At 36.1% G+C, this 25,144-nt stretch overlaps 1 protein-coding gene across 3 annotated transcripts; it reads left to right on the forward strand.

Moving 5' to 3' along the window:
• Nucleotides 1–102: 102 nt before the first annotated feature.
• LOC132312553 (uncharacterized) lies at nt 103–25,144 on the forward strand. Of its 3 annotated transcripts, XM_059810954.1 has the most exons (16): nt 104–380; nt 481–564; nt 1,284–1,357; nt 1,481–1,514; nt 5,788–5,846; nt 7,701–7,815; nt 7,962–7,999; nt 8,962–9,059; nt 9,160–9,215; nt 11,218–11,494; nt 11,665–11,780; nt 13,498–13,554; nt 14,483–14,548; nt 15,730–15,804; nt 23,480–23,576; nt 24,697–25,144. In XM_059810954.1, exons 1-15 carry the CDS (start codon nt 237–239, stop codon nt 23,540–23,542), a joined length of 1,356 nt encoding a protein of 451 aa, XP_059666937.1. In that variant the 5' UTR covers nt 104–236; the 3' UTR covers nt 23,543–23,576; nt 24,697–25,144. The 3 variants fall into 3 exon arrangements, with proteins under 3 accessions (XP_059666935.1, XP_059666938.1, XP_059666937.1); XM_059810952.1 differs by lacking the exon at nt 23,480–23,576 and having other exon boundaries at nt 103–380; XM_059810955.1 differs by lacking the exons at nt 7,701–7,815; nt 7,962–7,999; nt 23,480–23,576 and having other exon boundaries at nt 103–380.

Genomic DNA, 25,144 nt, shown 5'->3' on the forward strand with positions numbered 1-25,144 from the left:
AACAGAGTCAAGATCACGTAATACTGATAGCATGGAAATCGTACGGCCGAGGATTTGTGCCCTGAGGAAATAGCTCTATATTACATATGTACCTTCGTCCGAAAATAAGTGAGAGAGAGGACTGACTCGGCTTCACTCGGGTTTTGTGGGACAGACGAGTTACAGGTACTTGTCCACGCCTAGCGATTACGCTGTCTGCAAAAAAGAAAAGCGCATAGAGAGAGATAGAGAGGATAATGAAGAAGGGGAAGGGATTGGTTACAGAAAACCCTAACATAGGTCTTGAAGAATCAGAGGGGGAAGAGAACAACACAGACTTCCCCAAGGCCTCCGTTAGATTTTCAACACGAAATGCTTCCTCCAAATACGATTTCGTCAAGGTCTTTTTTTCAATCATTTCGCACAAAACTAACCCTAATTCGAACTGGATCATTTATTAATTGATTCTATGTATGTACTTGTTTATTTCCGTCGTTCCAGGTAAAGGTATGGTTGGGTGACAATGCCGATCACTACTACGTTCTCTCCAGATTTTTACTCAGCAGAATGTTGACAGTTACTAAGGTCCGAAACGCCTCTCTGATTCAGTCACTTCCTATTTAATTTTCTTATGTTTGATAAATGAAATCAGTTTGGGATTAGGCAATCAAATTACATGTCTGTTCGGGTTACATAATATAAATACGTATGTACAACCACAGGCCTTAGCTTGGGTGAAGAAGAAAGTAAGTAAGAAGAAAAATGAAAGAAGAAATGAAAATTTATTGGATATGCATCAAATTTCAACGCTTTGTCACAGTTCATCTTACAGAATAATAATCCAGAATGTGAACAAGAAGTAAAATTCGAGTTGTTAATCAAGCGGATTGCATAACTCTCCTCAAATTTAGATAATGAAGTTTCTCGTGTAATGGAGACAGTTTAATACGTTCGTATCAAAAAACACTGTTGCCTAGTGATTGGTGTAAGCTGGGTAAAGACTTAACTTGTTGCATTATTTGCACAAAGTGGCTGGCTGGCTGCTACTCAAATTTGCATTCTCAATCAAGCATTATTATTTTTAGTTGATTAATAAAGTCTGTAAATCCCACAATTCATTCTGGCAAAGCTGCCTTGGTTATGTTGTACCCCTTACGTGTTCTAGCTTTCGAGGGTTCCTATTAACATATGTGGATGGTCTTTTTGTCAATTATTCCCATTTTGAAGTCCAATATTTCATATTATTCTTCACTTCGTAATCAGAAGGGACTTTGTAGTTACTTATCATGACTTTGTGATTCCAGATTCCTAATCATGTGGCTATTAAAATTGCTCTTGAACTCAAAAAGCTGCTCATAGACAATAGCCTTCTGGACGTGTATGCATCATATCTCATCCTTTCTTTCTTTAATCCTTTCTTTTTGTCTCTTCCTGCATGCTATGCTATGCATTTTTTATTTTATTTTTCTCAATTAATGTGCATTTCTCTATTATTCTGCAGTTCTCAATCTGATTTGGAAGCTAATTTGTTCAAGGTATGCAATACGTACTGCAATCCTCTCTCTCTCTCTCCACCCATTTTATTGTATTACACACATACACACACACACACACACACACATATATCTTATTCAGTTTTACCAACGGGTTAGTGGCCTAGCGGTATCAACCCCTTACCTCCCAAAGGGAGGTTAGGGGTTCAAGTCTCAGTAGAGATATGTGTGTGTGAGTACCAACTATGAAAAAAAAAATCTTATTCAGTTTTTATTATTCCAATTCTTCTTTCTATCAATTCCAAGAAATAGAAGGTATTTCTATTGGAATTTGGTTGTCTTTTTAATAAATCTAATATTTAGGTTAATGTGTAAATTAAAAGCTAAGCAATCTTACGTTGTATATGACACAAAAATGATAATTCCAATGTCCCAATCAAACAACATTTCTGCTTAGTGTCTAGCTCAGGTGGGATTCCTGCTCTTCCTTGTCATTTTGTCTGATTAGTATAATTTATGAGTTCTAGGAAAAAGTTGTGTTAGCGAAAATTTTACATAATGCAAGTAATTATATATTTTATGGGAAAAAGGCAAAAATTAAGGCATTTATAAATATAACGAAGCAAGGGGGGGTGCTTAGGCAAGTCCTATATTTCTCAAGGTTCATCAAAGCCTTCACCATGGTTGAGCGAAGACTTTCTAGGTACCTAATAATTCAAGTACTTTCTCATTAACATAATTTTGAAAGGTGTAAGTTCTGGTAGGTATATGGATTTTTTGGGGGGTATGAATGGGGGAAGGGATAACCTGTCATTTGTGTAGTCCATAACGTTGGAGTGGAAAAAGAAGAAAAGGATCACGTCAACATTAAAGCTGACAGAACATTGTTTCATTTATTTTACACACTGCCAAATTCTTCTTACATCCAGAAATATGTTATAAAGCTTTCTATCTCTCTTCACTGTTAAGTGTTTTGATATCATACGGGTAATTGCTGGCTAATACTGCCATTGGAACAGGCAGTGATACTTTCTAATAGTGCATCAACTTTAGCTGATCAGTAATAAACTGTTGAAAAAGAGATTCTTAATTGTTAGAATTTTTGTTAGGCATGTTACGAATTCGCGGTTTTAGTTGGGGGTGTCAGGAGTAACTGATGACATTTACAAATAATTGGACCAAATCTGTGATTAATTTTTTATTTATATACTTTTTGCCTGATTAAGAAAATGTTTTGACCCCAAATTTCCGCATATTAATGTTTTTAGAGTAGTTAGCGTGCATTATGCAACTACAGGCATGTTGCACGAGCTTTTTTTTTTTTTGGCCAAAGTAGTGTACAACTACAAAAGCAACTGATACAACTGCTCACAGTAGCAGTTGATTTGGCAAATAGGCAGCCTTTTTTTTCTTTCCAAAATTAATATGATCTGCATGCACATACACACGTCATTTTTTTTAAATGACCACATACCCTGGACTTCAACATTGCGTCTCCTCCTTATGGGGTGGGGATATACCACTAAAGGTAGATGGCTCACGGTTTTTGAATTATAATGACTTTTATGACTATATATGCAGCTCACGGTTTGGTTCCGGATCACTTTTTTTGGCTTGCGGGTTGTGGACCTTAGTTAGTACTCTCTTGTAGCCCGTTGTATAAGGGCATTTAGGGTTTGGAGTGGGACATTGAGAGACATTGAAAATTGCAGAAAAGATAGTGAGAGCAAGAGCTAGTGATGTAGGACATATTTTAGTAGTTTTTTTAATTAGGTTTATTTATTTATTTTTATTTTATATTTTTAGAGAGTTTTTAGTTTTAGATAATTTTCTTATATTTTTAGTTTTCTTATATTAGATTTCCTTGTATTTTTAGTTTACTTAAGCAATTAGTTTCGTTTAGCTATTAGTTTCCTTTACAGTTTTGGGGTTTTATTTATTATAAATATGATGTACTGCGAGAGCAGAAGGAATCAATCAATTTTATCAATAATATATCAAAATTTCCCGTGAATTTTCTTTTTGTTTGTGGATTCAAACTACCTATCTTGTGGATTCAAGATAACTCCCGTTCTTGTGAATGCTTTAATCGCTTCCGCTTACGTTAGTTGGTATCAAAGACTTGATTTACCCTGGACTGATAACGATTGCTCGTTTTGGTAGCAACCACTTTGTCGACGATGATCGCAGAGTAAAGGCCCCTTGGGCAGCCATGCATACTTAAGATTGGGTTGTAACAACTGGTTTTGGGATTGGTGGCAACTAGGTTCGTGGTTCAGTTCGAGTTTGCGCTGATGATGTGTTTCGTAGCCAACCGAATTTGGGTTATGTTCCTGTCTATCCACATCCTGTTGCGGGAGGCGTCAGCGTGTAGAAATTCATTCGGAAAGGTTGGGATGTCTTCTCTTCCCATATCAGATTCAAGGTTCGTGATGGTAGGTGTGTCCGCTTTTGGGAGGATTTATGGTGTGGAGATTAGTTGTTTTCTTGCTCCTTTCCTAGACTTTATAGTATAGCCGAAGATAGACACGCTTGTGTAGCTGACTGTTATTGGCTTGATAGTAGTGGGATTACGCGGGACGTGCGTTTTAGGTGTTCTTTTCAGGATTAGGAGATGGATGAGGTATGTGCCTTTCTGGATATGTTGTATCAGCAGGAGGAAGTTAGCAGAGATAGTGATGACATTTTGTGAGTTCCTTCCTCCCATGGAAGATTTGGTGTTCGGTCCATGTTCCTATGTCTTTCCAACTTCGTTGGTCTTGCTTTCCCATGGAAGACTATATGGCACTTTAAGGCTCCACTTAGAGTAGCATTCTTTGTTTGGACTGCCGTCTGGGGTAAGATCTTGATGTTGGACAACTTGAGAAAGAGCGGCAACATTATCGTTAATTGGTGGTCTATGCAAACGAGACGGTGAGTCTGTGGATCACATTCTTATGCACTGTCCTATGGCGTACGATTATTGGAACCTCATCTTCGGCATATTTGCGTACATTTTGTAGTGCCTCAGTCTTCCAAAGGACTGATTAACGCGTGGAGAGGATGCCCAGTGAGAAGCCACGCTCGCAATTATTGGAGGATTGTTCTACATTGTGTTTGGTGGTGCATATGGAAAGAGAGGAATAGTAGAATTTTCGAAGGAAAGGAATCGCCTTTGGCGACCTTGAAACTTTATATTCTTCACTCTATTTTTTTGTTATGTGAAAGGAAGTACTTGCTCCTCTACTGACGACTTAGTTGATCTTTTGGACTCTATAGGTCCTTAGGTTTAGCTTTCGTTTTTTGTATTAGGAACGCGTTCCCCCTTTTGAACGCTTTTCTAATCGATTATTACTTATAAAAAAAAAAAAAAATAGTCAATGGTACAAAATTTTGTTCATAATCATATATGATGAACCGAAGTGAAACTCGAGGACTAGTTTTCTTGAAGTTGAAGGTACTGATGTAGGACATATTTTAGTAATTTTTTTAATTAGGTTTATTTATTTATTTTTATTTTATATTTTGAAGAGAGTTTTTAGTTTTAGGTAATTTTCTTATATTTTTAGTTTTCTTAGATTTCCTTGTATTTTTAGTTTACTTAAGGAATTAGTTTCTTTTAGCTATTAGTGTCCTTTACAGTTTTAGGGTTTTATTTATTATAAATACGATGTATTGCGAGAGCAGAAGGAATCAATCAGTTTTATCAATAATATATCAAAATTCCCGGTGATTTTTCTTTTTGTTTGTGGATTCAAATTATCTATCTTGTGGATTCAAGATAACCCCCGTTCCTTGTGAACTCTTTTATCGCTTCCGCTACGTCAGCTAGGGCTTGGGGGCTGAAACTTGTAATGATTTTCGCATAGTGAATTCTCTCACCGGATCTTTACCGTGGATGTAGGTTTTGCCAAACCACGTAGATCTTTGTGTTCTTTGTGTGGCGTGTTTATTTTCTATCGTGCTTCGTGATTGTTTCTTGGGTTCTCTCTGTTTATCGTAACACTACCTGTTTGCATTCCTTATCGTATTCCTAATATGTTGTTTGTGAAGAATACTGTATTGCATGTTGCTTTGGTGGTGGGGTAACAATGAGGACTATTTGTGGATGAGATTGTGATAGATAATTTGGATAATTATGCGGATAAGTTATGGGATAGATCTCTGAAAAATGGAAGAAAGTGGAATTTCCACGTCTTCATACACATTTTTATACTGTAGTTCTTGCTATTTTATACGAATGCAATAGAATGATAACCCTGTTAGAGCACTTTCTAGATTTTATAGAGAGCAGATGTAATTGAATGGGACCTTATCATGGGACTCTTATGTGCAGCTTATGGAGCGGCGGGGTTATGGTGAAGAGTATATAAACCGTTATAAGATGATGACAAGGTCAGTAAGTTTTTTTAGTAGTTGTCTCCTATGCCCGTGATGTCCACTTTGTAAACTGACAATGAAAACTAGCTATTTGAAACTGCTTAATGCCTTATTTTTTTTTTTGTATGAAAATCAATGTTCACTTTGTTGACTGGTACCTATACTCTAAGAAGCACGGACACGGATACGGGACACGGATACGACACGACACGGACACAGCGACACGGCAAATCCAAAAAAATTAGGACACGGACACGGCAAATAGTATATATATATATATATCAGCATTAATAATTAAAAAAAAAAACACTGATATGTTTAGGTTGGAATATATATATATATCACTGATATGTTAGTATATATATATATCAGCATCTTTAGGACACGGACACGGCGAATTGTGGCATCTTTAGGTTAGTATATATATATATATCACCATCTTTAGGGTAGTACAAAACAAAAAATAGAACATATCAGCATTAAAAATTTAAAAAAAAAAAAAAAAAAATTAACATATCAGCATTAAAAATAAAAAAAAAAAAAAAAAAATCCAGAAAAGTGTGTCCGAGCCGTGTCTGAGCCGTGTCCGAGCTGTCCGAGCCGTGTCCGAGCTGTCTGAGCCGTGTCTGTGCTGTGTCCAAGCCGTGTCCGAGCCGTGTTCGAAAATAAAAAAAAATAAAAAAATTCCAGACACGTTTTTTGGCGTGTCCGACACGTGTCGGGGCGTGTCCGACTCGTGTCCGTGTCCGACACGTGTCGGACTCGGATTCTTCGCCCATTTTGGAGTGTCCGTGCTTCTTAGCCTATACTTTTCCTTCTCTTGGTTTCGTGTTCTTTTTTATTGTTTGCAGCCTGCTGTTGTGCTCCACCTACTTGTTTTCTTCTTGCTGAAAAATGAAAATTGGTACACGCAACTAAATGATCTTTATTTCTCTTGTTAGCTGCTTATGTACTGCTTATTTTATTTCCATAAACCAATCCTATGATTTACATTTACTGGATTACTAAGGAATGGCAAGTATGAGCTGGTTATGCTCCAAGTGGAAGTTATGTAAGACATGATTATAAGTGACTCTGTGCCCAATCTGTAAGAGGGTTCTGGTTATTCCATATAGGCTTGTCGTGCTGGTGTCATCACACATTAGTGGTAGTCATAACTATGGTTTACAGTGTTTGTGGAGATTGTGACTATCTGCTTTACTATCTCTGTCTTAGCCTTGCTGAGATGGTATTTTTTCCTGGGACTGTGGGACAAGATTTGTATTGCCATACAATAGCATGAAACTGGATTGTGCCAGCTAACTGAAACAAATAAAGAATTTTTGGTTTTTCCAGAAAAGAAAAAGATAAATATTAAATGGACTAGCATTGGTCAAGTATATATGTTTATCGTTGTTTTATAATTTTGTCCAAATGTTGTGTATTTAACAAAAAATAATTAGATTGAAAAAATTATTGAGTTTTAATAATTTAGCATTAATCTTATATATGTTTTGGTACTCCTAGTTTGGAAACGTGGTTGAATTTGTAGTTTTCCTTGGTTAAGTTCTAGTAAGATAGTTTATGATGCGTTTTATACTTTTTATTTATTCTTTGCCACAATTTGTTACCCACCAGGTCTAACCTTAAATTAGTTAATGGATTTGTTGTCTTTCAAACTATTATGCTACAAATCTAACCATGAAGAATCATGCTGGATTTATCAGGAACATTTTTATTTTTCCTAATGCCTGGAAGATGGTTAAACCAACATTAATTCTCATATTCTTTCAAAAAAAGAGGAACATTTACTAATTAAATATAGTAAAAAGAAAAAAAAAATGCTGCATTGTATTATAATGTTGCTTCTCTTCATCACCTTCTTTTTAGATTTCATCATCAAAGAGTACCATTGGTTATTCTTGTATGTGGTACTGCCTCTGTTGGGAAGTCTACCATTGCTACCCAACTTGCGCAAAGGCTAAACTTGCCAAATGTCTTGAAGGTATCTTTCATATTCTCTCCCCCCCCCCCCCCCCCCCCCAACACTCACACACACTCCCACGCACATACACCCAGCCACACTCATGCATGCTTTACGTATGTTCTAAGTTGTGTATTGATGCCTTTACATTGTTTCTTCTGTTACAGACAGATATGGTATACGAATTGTTGCGCACATCAACAGAGTATGTAACACGTTTGGTTCCTTTTGTTCTTGATTATTTGATATGCGGTTCAAACTATAAGAAGGTTATTTTAGACAGATTTTTTAATATATTTTAATAATAATAATTATAATAATTATTATTTATTTTTGGGATAAGTATTTTAGACAGAAAATTAACTGCCCAAATATGAAAAGAACAGGTCCATATTTCTGCAATCCTGCAAGTCTCGAAGTGCTTTTCATGATTTTCTTTTTTGATAGATGATACTTCATATTGGAGCAAACAATAATTAAATTTAAAAAGGTGCAATAGTGTAAGCACAGAGTGCAGAAATTTTCTTCATTGCAGAAAACTCATTTTGCAATTTGCAGAGGATTTGAGCCATATATATCATTGAGGAAATTTACTTTCTTGCCTTTCCTTAGAAAGATGTTAGCCACCACTGCCATTTGCAGTAATGCATAATTGACCAGCTAATTTGCGTTGGCTGAAAAACTATGACCCTAGAAATATACAGTGACAATATAAATGTGGTTTTTTGCAAGTCATTGGCACATTTACCTGACGAAGGGTGACCTACTGACCTGTGTTATACAGTAATCATATGGGGGTAATTGCATTGCATGAATGAGATGTGCATTGTTCAAGCATATCTGTCTGAGAATGTATTTCAAAGCATGATATCTATAAATTAAAAAAAAAAACACTTTCCCATGTTCAATGACTTGCTCATTTTTTGTCTTTTAAGATGATTTCTCATTTTAAGTTTTGATTTGGGTGGGTGACTTTATAGTTTGTCCTTGCATCTTCAGTTGGATTTCATTTTTCTTATGTTACTGGAAAGATTATTCTTTTCTCCAATCTGGTTCACCCTCGTGACAAATTTTACTTGCCTTAAAGTGTGGCTCCTACAGTTAAACTACATATGAGTCCTATATTTTGCACCAGACTGCTTATGCTATTGTTTGTCTCATATTCAGTGCACCATTGACTTCTTCCCCTGTATGGGCACGAGACTTCAGCTCGTCTGAGGAATTAATTACTGAATTTTGTAGAGAATGTAGAATAGTAAGAAAAGGTAATTCATAACTACCAATGGAGAATGAGTATAGTTTTAACTTTTTGGGAGCATTTTTAAGTAACCTAATTTATGTCATTTAACTTGCTTGTCCTTCTAGGTTTGGCTGGTGATTTAAAGAAAGCTATGAAAGATGGAAAACCGATTATTATTGAGGTACAGTTAAGCAGACAAATAGCTGCATTGTAGGTCTTATTTTTCCACATATTTATATTTCCCTTCTTAATTTTCCCTTCTTACTTATTATTTACTTATAACACTTAGTTCTTCTTTTCTGCTCTGTTATTTAATGAAATTGTATAGAATGGCTAATCTTAATATATGTATAGACCACAAATGGTTTTATTTTTAATGTGAGTAGAAATCCATACGCTTGATACATTTGCAGCATTTGGCATACATTGAATCTGATATATAGGAACTTGAATCCATTTGTCATACTGAAGTAAACATGTATACAACTACAAGCACTTTTCACCAAAGACTTAGACAAGTTAGTAAGATATTGTTGAAATATCATCGTGTCTTCTTTATGTGGAATTAAATTATTTAAGATTATCATATTCGTATTCATGTGTACATGTGTGTATAAGAAACAAAGTTCTTACCGTGGACTATGGAGGAGAAGAAAAATCTTGAAGGAGATGTCCCTTCCAAGAATATATAAAGAAGCAAATAGGAGACAATTATGCAAGGTAACAAAATGAATTAAAAATGAAAAGTGAAAGACAATAAAAACACTAAATGCTACAAGTTAGCTAAGGAGTGGAATGCATGGAACAAAAAGAGCATGGAAACTGTATAATTTTTCGGTACATAAAGAGCATGTATGGTACTGATTGTTAGGAACGGAGCCTGAGACTCTGGTAGAGAGTTGCGCAAGGCCCGTGATCTAGACTTAGAGGAGTGCGTGAATATGTCTTGTAGGTTGGATTACTGATCTTTAACAACTTCGTTATTATATAAAGTTTAAATTCAATTCATAGCAGAAAAGTAAGAAGCATTCAATCTATAACATGCAATAAACAGATAAAGCAATAAATCAATAGACACAGATTTTTACGCGGAAAATCCCAAAGTAGAAAAACCACGGGACCTAGTCCAGGCAAAACCAAATTCACTATGAGAAAGAATGTTTAAAACCTAGGTTACAGTTCCCTAAACTCTAGAGATCCCTATATTCCTCCACATAGACTGATGAGGATCTTTTCACCAAAAGTCTCCAGGCTATCCGTCTGCTGGTCAACAGACTTTGCTCCTCACGAATCTGCTTCTCCTTCAGTGATTTAGCCTTAGCCGCTAGTTGTCCCCTTCAATCTCTGATGCTGGATTGAATATTGTGTTGAACTCTCTGATTGTGGTATGCATTGATAAATGTCAATACACAAAAATATTGACGCAACTCTAAAAGGTTTACAATATAACTCTCTGTATGTATTCTAGATGATATGTATTATGCCCAAGCATTATATATATATATATATATATATTGGCAAAATAGAAGTATAGAGAGAATAATTGACACAACTCCAGTAGCCCTCGATCGAAACCTTGATCAACCAAAGTTTTAATTCAATTTGGAAACTGTTTTTTTGCAATGCTCGATTAATTGACACAACTCCAGCAGCCCTTGATCAAAACCTCGATCGATCGAAGTCTACTGCAGTTTAATAATTAAAAAATTCAGAAAGGAAGTTCCCAGAAAATCTTTTATGCACGTTTTCAAAATATTTAGGGAATCAGATAAGATCAAACCAAGTAAACTTAGAGACCCTAATTATAAATTCATCAGACCTAATTTTGGTGAGTGAATAAATGTGTTAAATTACTTTTTACCCTTGTGGAAGAAGATTATGCATATACCTTTGAATGTAGCTCGAATTCCTTCTTCAACCTTGAGTAGGGATAATCAACTAACACTAACTTCTGAAATTTCTAATCTAAACTAGAAATTAAAACAAAAGTTGCCAACATAAGTCCTATTGACCTAATAGGTACACAAAGATCCAAATTTCTCTACTCACTTTATATATTTTATTATTTGTCTACAGAATCAATAACAAATAAGTCTTCAGTATTATCATGAATCTTGGGTGCGTCTGAGTTTAGAGTTATGTCTTATTGATCTGCATTTTTTGTTTGTTTAATGATATGGCAGGGAATACATTTGGATCCTAGCATATACCTAATGGATGATGAGAATAAATTACAAAGTAACAAGCCAGAAAAAAATGGAGAGCCAAATCCTGTGATGTCAGATGATAAAATTGCAACACAAATGGAAAATGCATCTACTGATGTTTGTGGTAATCATAGTGAGAATAGCAACAGCTCTTCTGTGAAGTCAGAGAAAGGGATATCTCCTGACCAGTTGAATAAGGTTTCAGATCATCTGGAAGCCATCAACATTATTCAAAGTGTGTCTGAGAATAAAGGTTAACTTTTACTCTGTAGTCTGCCAACATATCGAATTCTCCATTTAGGCTTTAGGCTCTCTCATAGTATGTTTCTCTCATATGTCAGATTTCTCTTCTTTGACTAGAATTGAGTGAAATGTGCAACTGCGGAGAATTGCAGCCCTTTAACTACTTTTCTGGCCATGCAGATGAATCACTTAAAGATCCAGAGACAAATAGAAATCTTCCTGTCAGGAAAGAGAAGTCTGGTACTGAATCAATTATTGTACCTATAGTTCTAAAGATGGCTGAATTTGATCATAAGGTGCGCTGAATTTCTCTTTCACATGACTGCTTTTTTGTTTTATTGTTGTAATCCATTGAAAAGGTTAAGGTGCTTCCTGATAATGATACTCAATTCAGTGCTTCATTTTGAACAAATTAAGTGATATTCAATTAAGTGAGTTTGATAACACAATTTGGATGCCATTTGAAAGAACAAGTTACACTTAGAACAGGGTAACATTTTAAGTGAGGGAGACTTCAGTAACCAATAAACACTGAACACTTAAAATTCAAACAAATAACAAAGAAGTTCTCATTTTACATTTAACCCTTAGAATTTCAGAACTTAAAATTTAGTTCTTAAGTTTTTGGTACTTGATTTTCAGTTTTATCAATCAACATTTAAGCCTATGTTGCTTCATTTTCATTTTGGCATGTAAAATGAGTTTTTCTTTTTCTATAAGAGAGTTACCATCGGAATACGATATCATGGCAGAAAAGGAGGAGAACTGAATAAGTTGATTTTAGAAAGGAAGAAAATGGGTAACCATCTCTTTTCATTTTGGCGAGTAAAATGAGTATTTCTATTTTTTTTTCAAAGAGTTGATGGTTAGAGACTTGGAGTAGCACAAATTGGAGATAAAATGAGAGAAAATCGGTTAAAATAGTTTGGACATGTGCAAAGAAGACCTTTTGCTGTGCCGGTTAGAAAGGGTGGCATAGTCCCCATTGAGGGTAATAATAGGGGAAGAGGAAGACCAAAGTTAACGTGGGTAGAGTTAGTAAAGAAGGATATGATAGCTCGTGGTTTGACTGAGGCTATAGCATTAGACAGAGCAGAATAGAAACATAGGATTCATGTAGCTGACCCCAAGTAGTTGGGAAAAATGTTTTTTGTTAAGTAAGTGAAATAGTTAATCAGAATGTGTTTTGGCAGAAAATAAGTGGAAAGAAGTTGATTTTAGAAAGGAATAGAATGGATAACCGTCTTTATTTTGGAAATACTATTCCAACTTATGTTATCATTAATTGTTGCATAAGTGATCGGTTAAATCGTGGCATTAGGCACATAGTCAATATAAAATAAACAATAAATATTGTTATGACAGGTGTGCTTAGCAGTGGCCGAGAATATTAGGAATGGGGGAATGAGAGCACTTCACATCTTTTAGAACCTATGCGTTGCATATTAGCTGGTGGTCATGAATGTTTAAAGTGGCTGGATAAATTTTTCTCAATCCCTGTAGAAATAGAGGGAGGGATGGTTAAAATGGATTCGAGTATCATCATGATACCTCTATCTGGGATTTCAGATCTTTTAGAACTTACCCTCTTGGTATTAGCTGGTGGTCTGTGGTCATGAATGTTTTGTAGTGGCTGGATAAATTGTTCTCCATTCCTACCAAGAGAGAGGAATAGTTAGATAGTAGTATTACTGAAATCATCATCATCTTTGCCTTAATCCCCATATGAATGGGGTCGGCCACATGAATTCTCTGTTTCCATTCTTTTCTAGTACCCGTCATTTTAGTATTATCACTGAGATATAATTTTGAAACCAAATCTTAGTATTTTTGTTTTCGTATTTTTTTCTGTTGGTTTCCTCTCTTGATTCTTGAGATCTTGTGATTTTCTTGCTGCAACTAATTGATATTAGCTTCACCTTTTTATCAGATATTGTCCTATTTTCCTAGATTATCTCTTCGCTCTTTTTTATGCTTTCATTTATTTTGTCAATCTTGTCCTCTCATGTGCAGGCATTACTAGAGGAATGGATTTCCACTCATACGTTCAGCGACAAAAATTTAATCCAGGTATTAAAATTTACTTATCATGGTTATCAATAGCTATCAACTTGTGATCGAAATTGTAATTTCTTCTGGTTTTTAATTTCACTAGATTGAATGTGTCATCAATCATGATATTTGCCTTCTGAGTTTTGACATTTATTTGTTTTCCTTTAACGTGTTTACAATGTCTGGATAATGTATTTGAACAGAAAAATAATAATAATAAAAATAATTTTAGTGAAAAAAAATGTTGCGGAAGTTTGGTTCAAGTGTCTTGTGCAGCTCACATCCACAAGACATTTCTGTTCCTAATTTTGAATTTTAAGGTTTCATTTATTTGTAAATTCTTATGCTTGTCAAAACTCAACAAACTCGTGCTGAACTGCCGGGCTCAATCAACCTGCCCAGTTATTGCTGGTATAATTGATTTTTATGATAATTGGTAGAATTGAACCAAACAGATGGCAGATATTGGTCAGATCCTGTTCAATTGGCCCAGTTTTTCTGATTTCAAATCATTGATTAAGTGTAAAGGTCCATGTTCTTGGACATGACTACTTCCCAAAGCCTAGACAGTGAGCAGTTTGATATATCATATGTCCATGTTAGTTTAATACATTTGAGCATGAACATAGTTTTGATTGAACACATAAATTTGTCTGTATTTTAAATATAGAATTCTAGGTTCCATTTGTTCTCATCAGTGGTGGGGCATGCCAATTTCCTAAACTAATCATGTCTTTTATTTATTTATTTTTTTCTTTTCCTTCAAATTATAATGGTTAAACTAACCTTTGTCTTTTAAAAAAAAAAAAAAAAATTCTAAAATGCACATTTCTATTTTCTTTATTCTCTGTCACTGACACACTATCGTTAATTTTTAGAGTGAGTGAACTTAAATGATGTCCATGCACTTAAACAAGATTTTTCTTTCTTGACCTTTCACTTCCAGGATAAAGATAAGCTAATAAGCAACTTAAAAACCATTCAGGATTATCTTTGCTCATTCAAGTCACAGGTATGCTCATCTCTTCATTCACTTTCCCTCCCTTGCGAATTGGTGCAAATATATAATTTAAAGAGCACTGATCCTATCTCATTATTGTTTTCTGGAAGTGCCCATGACCATGAACCTCCACTCTTTGTTGATGCACTGTTAGGTTATATATCGTAAGAATCCTGATCTCTTGCTCAACGAGGAGCAAGAAATTTTATTCACACCTTTTATAGTGACCGTTAGATTATATCTGACGGTCATATTCTAACGGTCATATTGAGGACCACTCATCTCCTTACCAAATATTACAAAACCACTCTCCCTATTATAAATTTCCAAAATTAACACATATTACCAATACCATCATAAAAATAAACGGTAATTATCCAAAAAATATCAACGACAATTTTCAAGCCTTTGTCGTGCAGAGCTTCAAAAAACTTCAACATTCATATGCTCTTCATAAAGGGCTCCATAGTTAGTCATGGTTTGCTTTTTATTATTAGGGAGTATTTTTTTTTATCTCTTTAATACTTGAGGTCAATCAATAAGGCTGCCTCTTTTATAGCATGAATTGGTGTTGTTGAGTCTAATAAGGTCTATTAAGATAAAATATTAAGGAGAATCAAAACATTATTGAAATAAATTAATAGGTTTCCGTTTTAGTTGTTTTCCTTCCCCAAAATTTAAAATTTTGATTGCAAATTGTCATAAAACTGGAAGAGCATATGGATTATTGAAGTTTTATTTTAAAGTTCCATAGGACAAAGGTTTGAAAATAGTTATTTATTTATTTATTTATTTTTGGTAATTACCTTTTATTTTGACGCTGGATGGTATTGGTAATATTAATTTTGGAAATTAAAAATAGGGAGATAGTGGTTTTGTTATATTTGGAAAGGAGACAAGTTGGTTTGGAATGTGACCGTCAGATTTAATCTAACTGTCACTATGAAAGGTGTGGATAAAATCTCTTGCTCCCCGTTGAGCAAGAGATCAGAACTCTATATCATAAATACCATTGTAGTGGGATGTGTTCCCCTTTTGAACGCTTTCTAATGCATTTTTACTTATCAAAAATAAAATCAAATAAAAAAATACCATTGTAGTGAAATGCAGGATATCAATAACAGTTAGATTGCTGGAATTTGGTTAGGATGACAAAAATAATGGTAAGTCTTTTTTCCTATTCCGAAGAACAGGGTTTAACAGTTGTTAACATATCAGCTACGACATTCCCACAGACACTGGATTGGCTACATGGTTATCTTCTTCAGGTATAGTTGTCTTCTAATCAATCTTTGAAATGGTGGATTGTTCTTGCTGTATATGTGCTTCATTATTGCTCCCTCTGGCCCACAATAAGTGTTCAACTTTCCATTTTTAGGCGTCCCAAAATAATTGTCCCAATTGAAAAGTGAATGTACTATTTTTTGTAACATTACCGATTTAACCTTCTTGCATTGAAGATCATCACATCACTGTGGACCCAATGTGGGTAGATTTGGTAATTCATTCACTACTAATACAATTAAAAAACACTAAAAGTCATTATCTTAAGAAGTTAAGTTCCCAAAAAGGGACAATTAAAATGGGACGGAAGGAGTATTTTGTGTCCATTGCAATAATAAATAAAGGCACTGTGGTTGGGAAATGACCATGAGTACAATTGGGCAACTATATTCTGCCTGACGCCTTCTGTAAGTGATATTATTTAACTTTATCCTTGTATAAATGGTGTAATATGCTGTTTCTTGCCAGCTTGTCCTATAGAAAGATTGAAATTTCCCTCCACAATGTTAGTGAACTTAGTGATTTACGGATGACTCTGGTTGTTTTGTGTTCTTGAGTTTTCCCTTTGTGTTTAGACATTGCAGTTTCTTCATCTAAAATCGAGCCTAAATGGCTTTTCATATGAACATTGCTTGTATCAACAGCTTGTCTCTTTGGAAGGTGTCTACACTATATATCCCACAAAATTGAAAAAAAGAGCTCTGTATTTCACTTTTCCATAATCATTATATGGAATGTTCGTGGTCTCAATGACCCGAATAAGAGAAGCGTGGTGAAGGTAGCTTTAAGGAAGTGGGGGGCTCAGGTTGTTTGTTTGCAAGAAACTAAGATGGCATCCATTACTGACGGGGTGGTTAGAAGTTTGTGGGGAGGAAGGTTTGTGGAATGGGAGGCTTTGGATGCTATAGGTTCTTCGGGTGGTATCTTAGTTATGTGGGATAGTAGGTAATTGTCCAGAATGAATGTGTGGAAGGGGAGATTTTCTGTTTCTTGTGAGTTTCAGTTGGAAGAGGATAATTTCAGGTGGCTCTTTTCTGGGGTTTATGGACCGGTCGTTGATATTGACAGGCCCATTTTATGGGAGGAATTAAGCCACGTTCAAGGTCTATGCTTTTTACCTTGGTGTTTGGGCGGGGATTTTAATTTAGTCAGGTTCCCGTCAGAGAGGTCTACTGGGGGAAGAAGGTCACTAGACATGGATCAGTTTTTTGACTTCATTGATGAGCACCTTCTTATTGATTTACCAATGGAAGGTGCAACCTATACTTGGTCTAGTGGTAGAGACCCAGTTACTCTTTCAAGATTGGATAGATTTTTGATCTCTGGGGTGTGGGAAGAAAAATTCCCAGATGTTGTTTAGGCGGCATTAGAAAGGGTTACCTCTGATCATGTTCCTTTAGTGTTGGATTGTGGGGGTTTGTATTCTCGGAAAACGCCATTCCGTTTTGAGAATATGTGGTTGAGAGCGGAGAACTTCCAAGGGACAGTTCGTTCATGGTGGGAGGGAGCGTTTGTTTCAGGTGCTCCCAGCTTCATATTAACTTAGAAACAAAGAGCTCTCAAACTTGCTCTTAAGCAGTGGAATAAGGACGTTTTTGGGAATCTTGAATGGAGGAAGAATAGAATCTTTGCTGATATTTCTGAGATTGATCGGCTAGAGGAGGCGGGTGGGAATATGGAGTCTCTTTGTTCTGGGAGAGTTTCCTGTCAGGCAGCTCTAGCTGAGATTGTTTGTATGGAGGAGATTTCGTGGCGACAAAAATCCCGCGCTCTTTGGTTGAAAGAGGGAGACCGTAATACAAAATTTTTCCACAGACTTGCTAACGCCCACAGAAGGAGTAATCACATAGGACGTATACGGGTGGAAGGTGTGGATTTGTGGAGGGAGGAAGAGGTGCGTAGCGGGATTGTTTCTTTTTATCAGAAACTTTATACAGAACCTTTAGGTTGGCGACCCAAGCTTGATGGTCTTCATTTTGAGGCTATTTCTGAGATGGAGAGAGATGGACTAGAGCTTCCTTTTACTGAAGAAGAAGTCCTAAAGGCATTATCCAGTTGCAATGGGTATAAAGCCCCGGGGCCTGACGGGTTTACTATGCGCTTCTTGTTGGAAAGTTGGGCAGTTGTGAAAAATGAAGTGATGAGCACCTTTCAGGAGTTTCATTCTACAGGTGTATTTGAGAAATCGCTTAATGCATCGTTTATTGCCCTCATCCCTAAGAAAGGAAATGCTTCAGATATTAAGGATTTTCGTCCTATTAGCTTAGTGGGTTGTATTTACAAACTCATAGCTAAGGTGCTTGCTCAAAGAATGCGAGAAGTTATGGATGGGATTATTTCAGATTTCCAGAATGCCTTTGTTGGAGGTAGGCAAATTCTTGATTCCGTTCTTATCGCCGGTGAATGTGTGGATTCAAGGTTGCGTAATGGTGTTCCTGGAGTTCTGTGTAAACTTGATATTGAGAAAGCTTATGATCATGTTAATTGGAATTTCCTTCTCTACTTGCTTCAAAGAAAGGGATTTGGAAGTAGATGGAGGACATGGATTCAGACATGTTTATCGTCTGTTAAGTTCTCAATTCTTGTGAATGGTTCTCCAGCCGGCTTTTTTGGGTGCTCTCGGGGTATAAGACAAGGTGATCCTTTGTCCTCTTTTCTTTTCCTTATTGCTATGGAGGGTTTAAGCAGACTTATGCGCTGGGCAGAGAATCTTGGTCTCATCAAAGGATTTCGGGTGGGAAAAGATATTGCAAATCAGGTGGAGATTTCTCATTTGTTATTTGCAGATGACACTCTGGTTTTTTGTGATGCAGAAGTGTCTCAACTTAGATATTTGAGATGTATTCTGGCTTGCTTTCAGGCAGTTTCCGGGCTAAAGGTTAATGTGGCCAAGAGTGTGCTTGTTCCGGTTGGGAATGTACAGGACATCTCTTCTCTTGCTGCAGTTCTTGGGTGTAGAGTGAGTTCTTTTCCTATTCTTATTTGGGTTTGCCCCTAGGGGTTTCTCCCAGATTAGTGGGGAGTTGGGATTCTGTGATTGATAGGTATGCAAAGAGATTGGCAGGTTGGAAGAAGCAATATTTGTCAAAGGGGGGTAAAGTTACTCTTATCAAGAGCACTTTATCAAGCCTTCCCACTTATTTTCTTTCTATGGTCCAAATCCCATGTTCCGTTGCTGATAGAATTGAACAAATTCAACGGAATTTCCTTTGGGGAGGAAGGGGAGAAGAGTTCAAGTATCACCATGTTCGATGAGAGCAAGTCTGCAAGCCTATAAAACTGGGGGTCTCGGTATTAGACGATTGATTCCTTTTAATCAAGCCCTTTTGGGTAAGTGGTTGTGGCGATACGGGAAGGAAACTCATCACCCTTGGCGTAGATTAGTTTCCTACAGGTATGGGGATGATGTTGGAGGATGGACTACACGTCCGGTTTCTATTGCGGGAGGAGTTGGGGCTTGGAAATCCATTCGGAAAGGATGGGATGCCTTTTTTCCTCATGTTAGATTTAAAGTTCGTGATGGCAGTCGCGTTCGTTTTTGGGAAGATCTTTGGTGTGGACATCAGCCTTTATGTCGTACTTTCGTTAGATTATTCAGTATTGCAGTTGATAGACATGCTGTTATCAGCTTGATAATAGTGGAATTGCGTGGAATGTTCTTTTTCGGCATTCTTTTCAAGATTGGGAGTTAGATGATGTGAGCATTTTCTTGGATCAATTGTATCGGCAGGAAGGAATTGGCAGGGGTTATGACAATTTGATTTGGATTCCCTCTTCTCACGGTCGTTTTGAAGTAAGGTCTTTGTTCTTATGTTTGTCTAATTTTGCACCCTCTGATTTTCCATGGAAGACTATTTGGTGTTCTATGGCTCTTACTAGGGTAGCTTTTTTTGTATGGACTGCCGTTTGGGGTAAGATTCTGACGATCGATAATTTGAGGAAAAGGAGAAATTATTTTGTTAATTGGTGTTGCATATGTAAGCAGAATGGGGAGTCAGTTGATCATCTCCTAATGCATTGTTCTGTAGCGCATGACTGTTGGAATCTTATTCTTGGGCTTTTTGGCATGTATTGGGTAATGCCACGTTCTACTAAAGAGTTGATTCATGCTTGGAGAGGTTGTCGTGTGGGTAGAAGTGTTCGTGATTATTGGAGATCTGCACCGCATTGTATTCGGTGGTGCATTTGGAGGGAGAGAAATAGTAGAATGTTTGACGGAAAGGAGTCGTCTACAGCGACACTGAAACTTTTTATTATTCGTTCTCTCTTCAGTTATGTGAACAGAAGATCCTGTTCCTCTCCTGATGATTTAATTTCTTTTTTGAATTCTTTGGGGCCTTAGTTCCCGGTTTCCTTTATGTCTATGGGACGCGTTCCCCTATTGATTGCCTTTTTTAATTTATTATTACTTATCAAAAAAAAAAAGAAGTAAAATTGTAGCAGAAGTTAGTTAGATTTTTTAAATAAATATTTAACTTACTATGATTTCGAAAAGCCCCATATAGTTTGTGAATTGACTGCAATTGCTTACCGAGAGGAGCTATAAAATTAGTTTGCTGACAGCTGTTTGGCAGTTTTTTTTTTTTTTGGAGGTTGATTGTCATCACTTATGTTTATAGACACTCATACATATATAAGTATGCAAAGTGATATCATTAACAAGAGCCAAAAGGGAGGGCGCACCATATGTTCACCCAGCGTAGACAAAAATAGGGAAAAGCCCTATATACCCTAAGCAAACAAATGAATTGTATTCTTTTCAAAATCCATGAAGAGATATGGAGAGATTCATTCTCCCTGTCACCAGACTAAAAAGAACACCCCAGAAAGTATTTTTCAATCTATTGAGCGATATTTACACTCCTTAAAATGTTTGCCCATTTCATTCCCCCAAAATGGACCACGCCAGACACACAGGGGCAGTAATCCAAGCTTTCTTCTTTATCATGCTGTCTTTACTCTTCAATTTGCATATATTTCTAGAAGTATCCAGGATATGCCAAATAATGGTCCTCATTGAAAGGAAGCAACATGATTTTTGATGAGGTGGATGAGAAAAGGAGTTTAATTGACCTTACTGGAGTATAATAACACTTTTCAGGGGAGGGAGAAAAGTGGGTTGGGTTTCAAAGCTTTTTTTTTTTTTGGTAAGTAGGTTGGGTTTCAAAGCTGTTAGTGCTTAGTTAGTCAATAACATCCAGTGATCTTTCAAATTGGTCAATAAATTGGTTGTAGTTCTTGGGGAGGGAACTTGATTCCTGGGTCTGTATTGAGCTTGGAGAGATCAGATATGATTGCACTAATGCATTTCATTCTCAGTGTGTGTATTGTAGTTTTGGAGGAGAGTGTGATAAGTCATCTGGGGAAGAAAATTACTTTTAACAGATAGTAAATGGTGTTAAAATTTGTAATTTGTAAATGGTTGTGTGATCCACCTTTAGAGAGATTCAACTTTTTCAGTCTTTTTGTCTTTGGGAATGGTTTTCTGTGGTCAATATATTCTATTCTCCCCATTACTATACTTGATATATAGTCCTATGACTAAGAATCTAATTTTAATGCTTGCAAGCATTGAGCTTGTCGTCAAGCAATCTAAAATACCTACTCCACCTATATTTATGTTGTTCCTGTGGTGAGAAAACTCCATTTAGGGCCAGCAAATGGTACTATTCCCAAGTTTATGTTAGTTCAGTAATTTAATTGTTTCCGACCTGTCAGATCGTCGTGAGAGGGATCTATGGGTAATTGGTAAGACAGAATATTGTCAAGTCAGAAAATTGGGCCAGCAAATGGTTCTTTTCTCTGCTCCACAAGGTTGGAGTAGCAAAAAAGACAATGGAACATACAGCTATATGCCCTTTCAATTTGATGTTCGGAGAGGTATAAACATATGCCTACTAGTACGGACCGCCTAATAAGGAGCCATGTCCATGTTGGATAGAGCTCGAACAGCGTAACTTGTCATACACGTCCAAACATTTTTTGGATGTGTTCATAATTTAAAAATAAAATTCTTAATTTTGAATACGAAGTTGATACGTCTTAGACACTTGCCAACTCTTTGTCGACAAACCTTGAGCTTTGACAACAAACCTTGAGCTTTGAGAATGATTTTCTCATGAAAAGAGAAGGTGAGGTTCTCAAGAGAAGTCATATTAAAATTTATATGAAGTTTTGCTAACTTTGGCCGTAATTTAAAACAAAAATAATGTGGTAAACTTTTAGTCAAGGGAATATAAATGCCTACATGGGAGGAGGAGAGGAGTCACTACTATAAGTTGGACATACACATACAAATCTACATATGCACACAAGCGAACACATATATATAATGTCTTTGTCTACACAACATGCATAAAATTATTATGATTAGTCAACAAATTCATGCTAGTAATAGAATATTAGATTTACTTATCATGTACTAATATTTATTATATATAATGTAATTTTGTATATAAAAATCACATTTCTATATTGATCTATTCTCACTGTATTTGTGTCCTTTAGGATTTCCAATGTCCCTTGTTGTGTGGCTCCACGTCCATGCTTTGAAAAAAAATAGCACTTATTAGTAAATCTTTTCCGAATAGTCGTTGCTAGTTAGATCTAGTCATTTGCTCAAGGAAATGTATGTGGGTCTTGAGTTCCAATTTTCACTTTGAGAAAACTTGTAGACCACAAAGTTGCAATGCTGACTTTGATATGATGACTGGGTCCAAGACGCAGTTTTCCTTGTGCAAGTGAGGCCACCTAGATATTTTCCAGTTTCCTTGAAGGGCTATGGGTTTGTGTAGCTTCTTATTAGCCAAGTGGCAAGCACAGTTAAAGGTACCAAACTTGTCTAGCAAAGATGGCAAATACAAGTAGGCACAAGAGGGTTTGAGAAAATGTGGGAGCTCAATTACTTGCAAGATGATACAACTTTTTGTTTGGTGGCTTGCAAATAAGATGCCACCCCTTGTATGGGTGTTGACCTTTAAAATAAATAAAATGGATTTGTACAGTCAACAACATTTTGATGGTTAGAACTTTTCTACGTACAGATATATCCATGCCTGTGTACAGTTCCAAATCTCTCTGAACAGTCTGTGAGTAGTTTTTTGAGTATCTCCCCAGCCACTCCTCTTAATACAATAATCTCAACATTTTTAATCTAGCAGAAGAAAACATTAACCGATCTTGAAGTTGCGTAAGGCTCGACCTAATCATACCTTTTCCTCTTCTTGACAAGAGAATAACCATGGTTTTGCCAAAAACATATCCTGCCAAAATTTTGGAAAACTTTTACATAAAAAAACTGGAATTGCTACTGCAATCGTTTTTGTTATTAATGTCCATTATTAGAAGAAATGCCCATTCATAGAAGAAACTACACTTGAGCTGTCATGAAAGGGGAAAATTTCTGGAAAAATAAAATTATCATTTTTTAACTCAGATGTTACAAGCAACTTACAAACACCATCTGATGTTTCATTGATACTTTACCTAAACATATCCTATCTCATATTCTTGATGTTATTTTCTTTTCTCCTTTTCTCAGCCGGGTTATTCTGTCAGTCCTTTATTTCTTTGCAAATTTTTTTTTTTTCCCGTTTAAATCCGGTAAGCAACTTAGCCTACTATTTTAAACCTCTTCTAATAGTTATTTTATGTATCCAGTGCATTGAGCAAGGTATAACATCTGTTTCGAGCGGAAGTGATAGACAGGCATCTGAAACTTAGTTCACATGCTGGTGTTGGCTTCAGAAGTTAACAGGTTCAAATCAGAATCTTAAATATATTTCATCTTTGTACTGCATGTGCAGAAATTTCTGTACATGTATTTCCTGTTTGTCTATGCTAAACGTCACACGCTGAACTGACGTAAAACACCATTTTGTTTATAAAAGAAGATACACCGAGAAAGATAAATTATACTAACGAGGTCTTATATAAGTGCAAATAGTGTAAAAATAAATGAATTCTTCTACACATTGACAATAGCAATTTAATATTGTTTTTGATTCTTGGAAAAACAAAACCAAATTTAAAAAAAATAAATAAAAAGATAAGGAAAGGGGGAATAGAAGAAACTAAGTAGAAGATGCTGGGAACTGACAGCCATTGTTTGATTCAGCGTTTTAAAGAATAGCCATTTTGTGAAATACAAAGGCTGATTTCTTTCGAGTCATTCTCCAGGACCCAGCTGTAGTGGGACCAGAACTGGGTAATGTTCCTTTTATAATGTTGGGAAGTGTCTTAATGGATTCTAATAGGTATGTTGCTTTCAATTCTCTTTTCCATTCTAATCAAGCTGTTAAGATTCGCGCTGTGTAAAGAATTTTATTTTATTATTAAATTTTTATTAACTAGAACACACTTTTTTTTTTTTTTTCGTTTTTTCCTGAAACAAGAACACGCTTGCACACAGTTTTGGGACTAGAAATCCCTCTACGTTTTCAAAGAGAAGGATGAGGTAAAAGAAAAGTCTAAGTATAACCAACAGGCCAGTGGCCTAGCAGTACCAAGCCCCTACTTCTCAAAGAGAGGTCAGGGGTTCGAGCCTCAATGGAGGCATGTGTGTGTGAGTACCAGTTAGGAAAAAAAAAAAAAAGGCTAAGTATATAACTTAATTTTTCACTCAAATAAAAGTTCATATTGAAATTATACATGATGTGAATATTTACTTTGAGTTGACAGCAGACCATAAGTGGGCCCATCCACTTACTATAATTTATTTTGCATCACAAAATAACAAGAGAAGCAACTTAATCTTTTTCCCATTTCTAGAAATGCAAGCTGTGTGGTTTGACATGGTTCAAAAGGGGTGAATTTTAACTTTCCGCTGCTATTTTACTGGTTTGGTTTTATAACTTTTTCTCTTATGTTATCCTCAGCTCCAAGTAGGCCCCTGTAATTACATAATATTTGGATTGGATGAAGAAATGTACCAGTGGTGTCCTGTGGACAACTGAGCTGCTGGATGCTGGGGTAAGTGCCGGGTATACCTCAGAAGAAGTTCTGCAACAAGGAATTTGGACGGGAGCCTGTTTTTAAGATATAACGACTTCATAGAGAGTATGTAATGTTACTGCTATTGCAAAGGGAGGTTCTACTGTTGCTGCGTGGCTTACTTCCCCTACCCTGTAACAGCTTATCCTGTAATTTTACGGCATTATTAGCTGTCCCATTTGATGGACCAAATAATGGAACTGTGAAATAGGTAGATATGATTGTCTATATATATATATACAGAGTGTCTTTCCTTGTTCTTCCATCCATAACTTCAGACTATGTACTTAAAATGAATCTTTTCCTTTTATACAGAGGTGATATTGCAGTTTA

Source organism: Cornus florida, unplaced genomic scaffold, assembly GCF_030987335.1.
Source record: "Cornus florida cultivar Cherokee Brave unplaced genomic scaffold, ASM3098733v1 CherokeeBrave_3.0.0_Hap2_Chr06, whole genome shotgun sequence".
In the NCBI taxonomy this organism is placed as follows: Eukaryota; Viridiplantae; Streptophyta; class Magnoliopsida; order Cornales; family Cornaceae; genus Cornus; species Cornus florida.

Bases quoted from the DNA above. Each gene is read 5' to 3' on its own strand.
- LOC132312553 (XM_059810952.1), top strand. From the start codon at position 237: ATGAAGAAGGGGAAGGGATTGGTTACAGAAAACCCTAACATAGGTCTT. The intron at 381-480 runs GTCTTTTTTTCA...CCGTCGTTCCAG, and splicing joins CCAAATACGATTTCGTCAAG to GTAAAGGTATGGTTGGGTGA. The intron at 565-1,283 runs GTCCGAAACGCC...TTGTGATTCCAG, and splicing joins GAATGTTGACAGTTACTAAG to ATTCCTAATCATGTGGCTAT.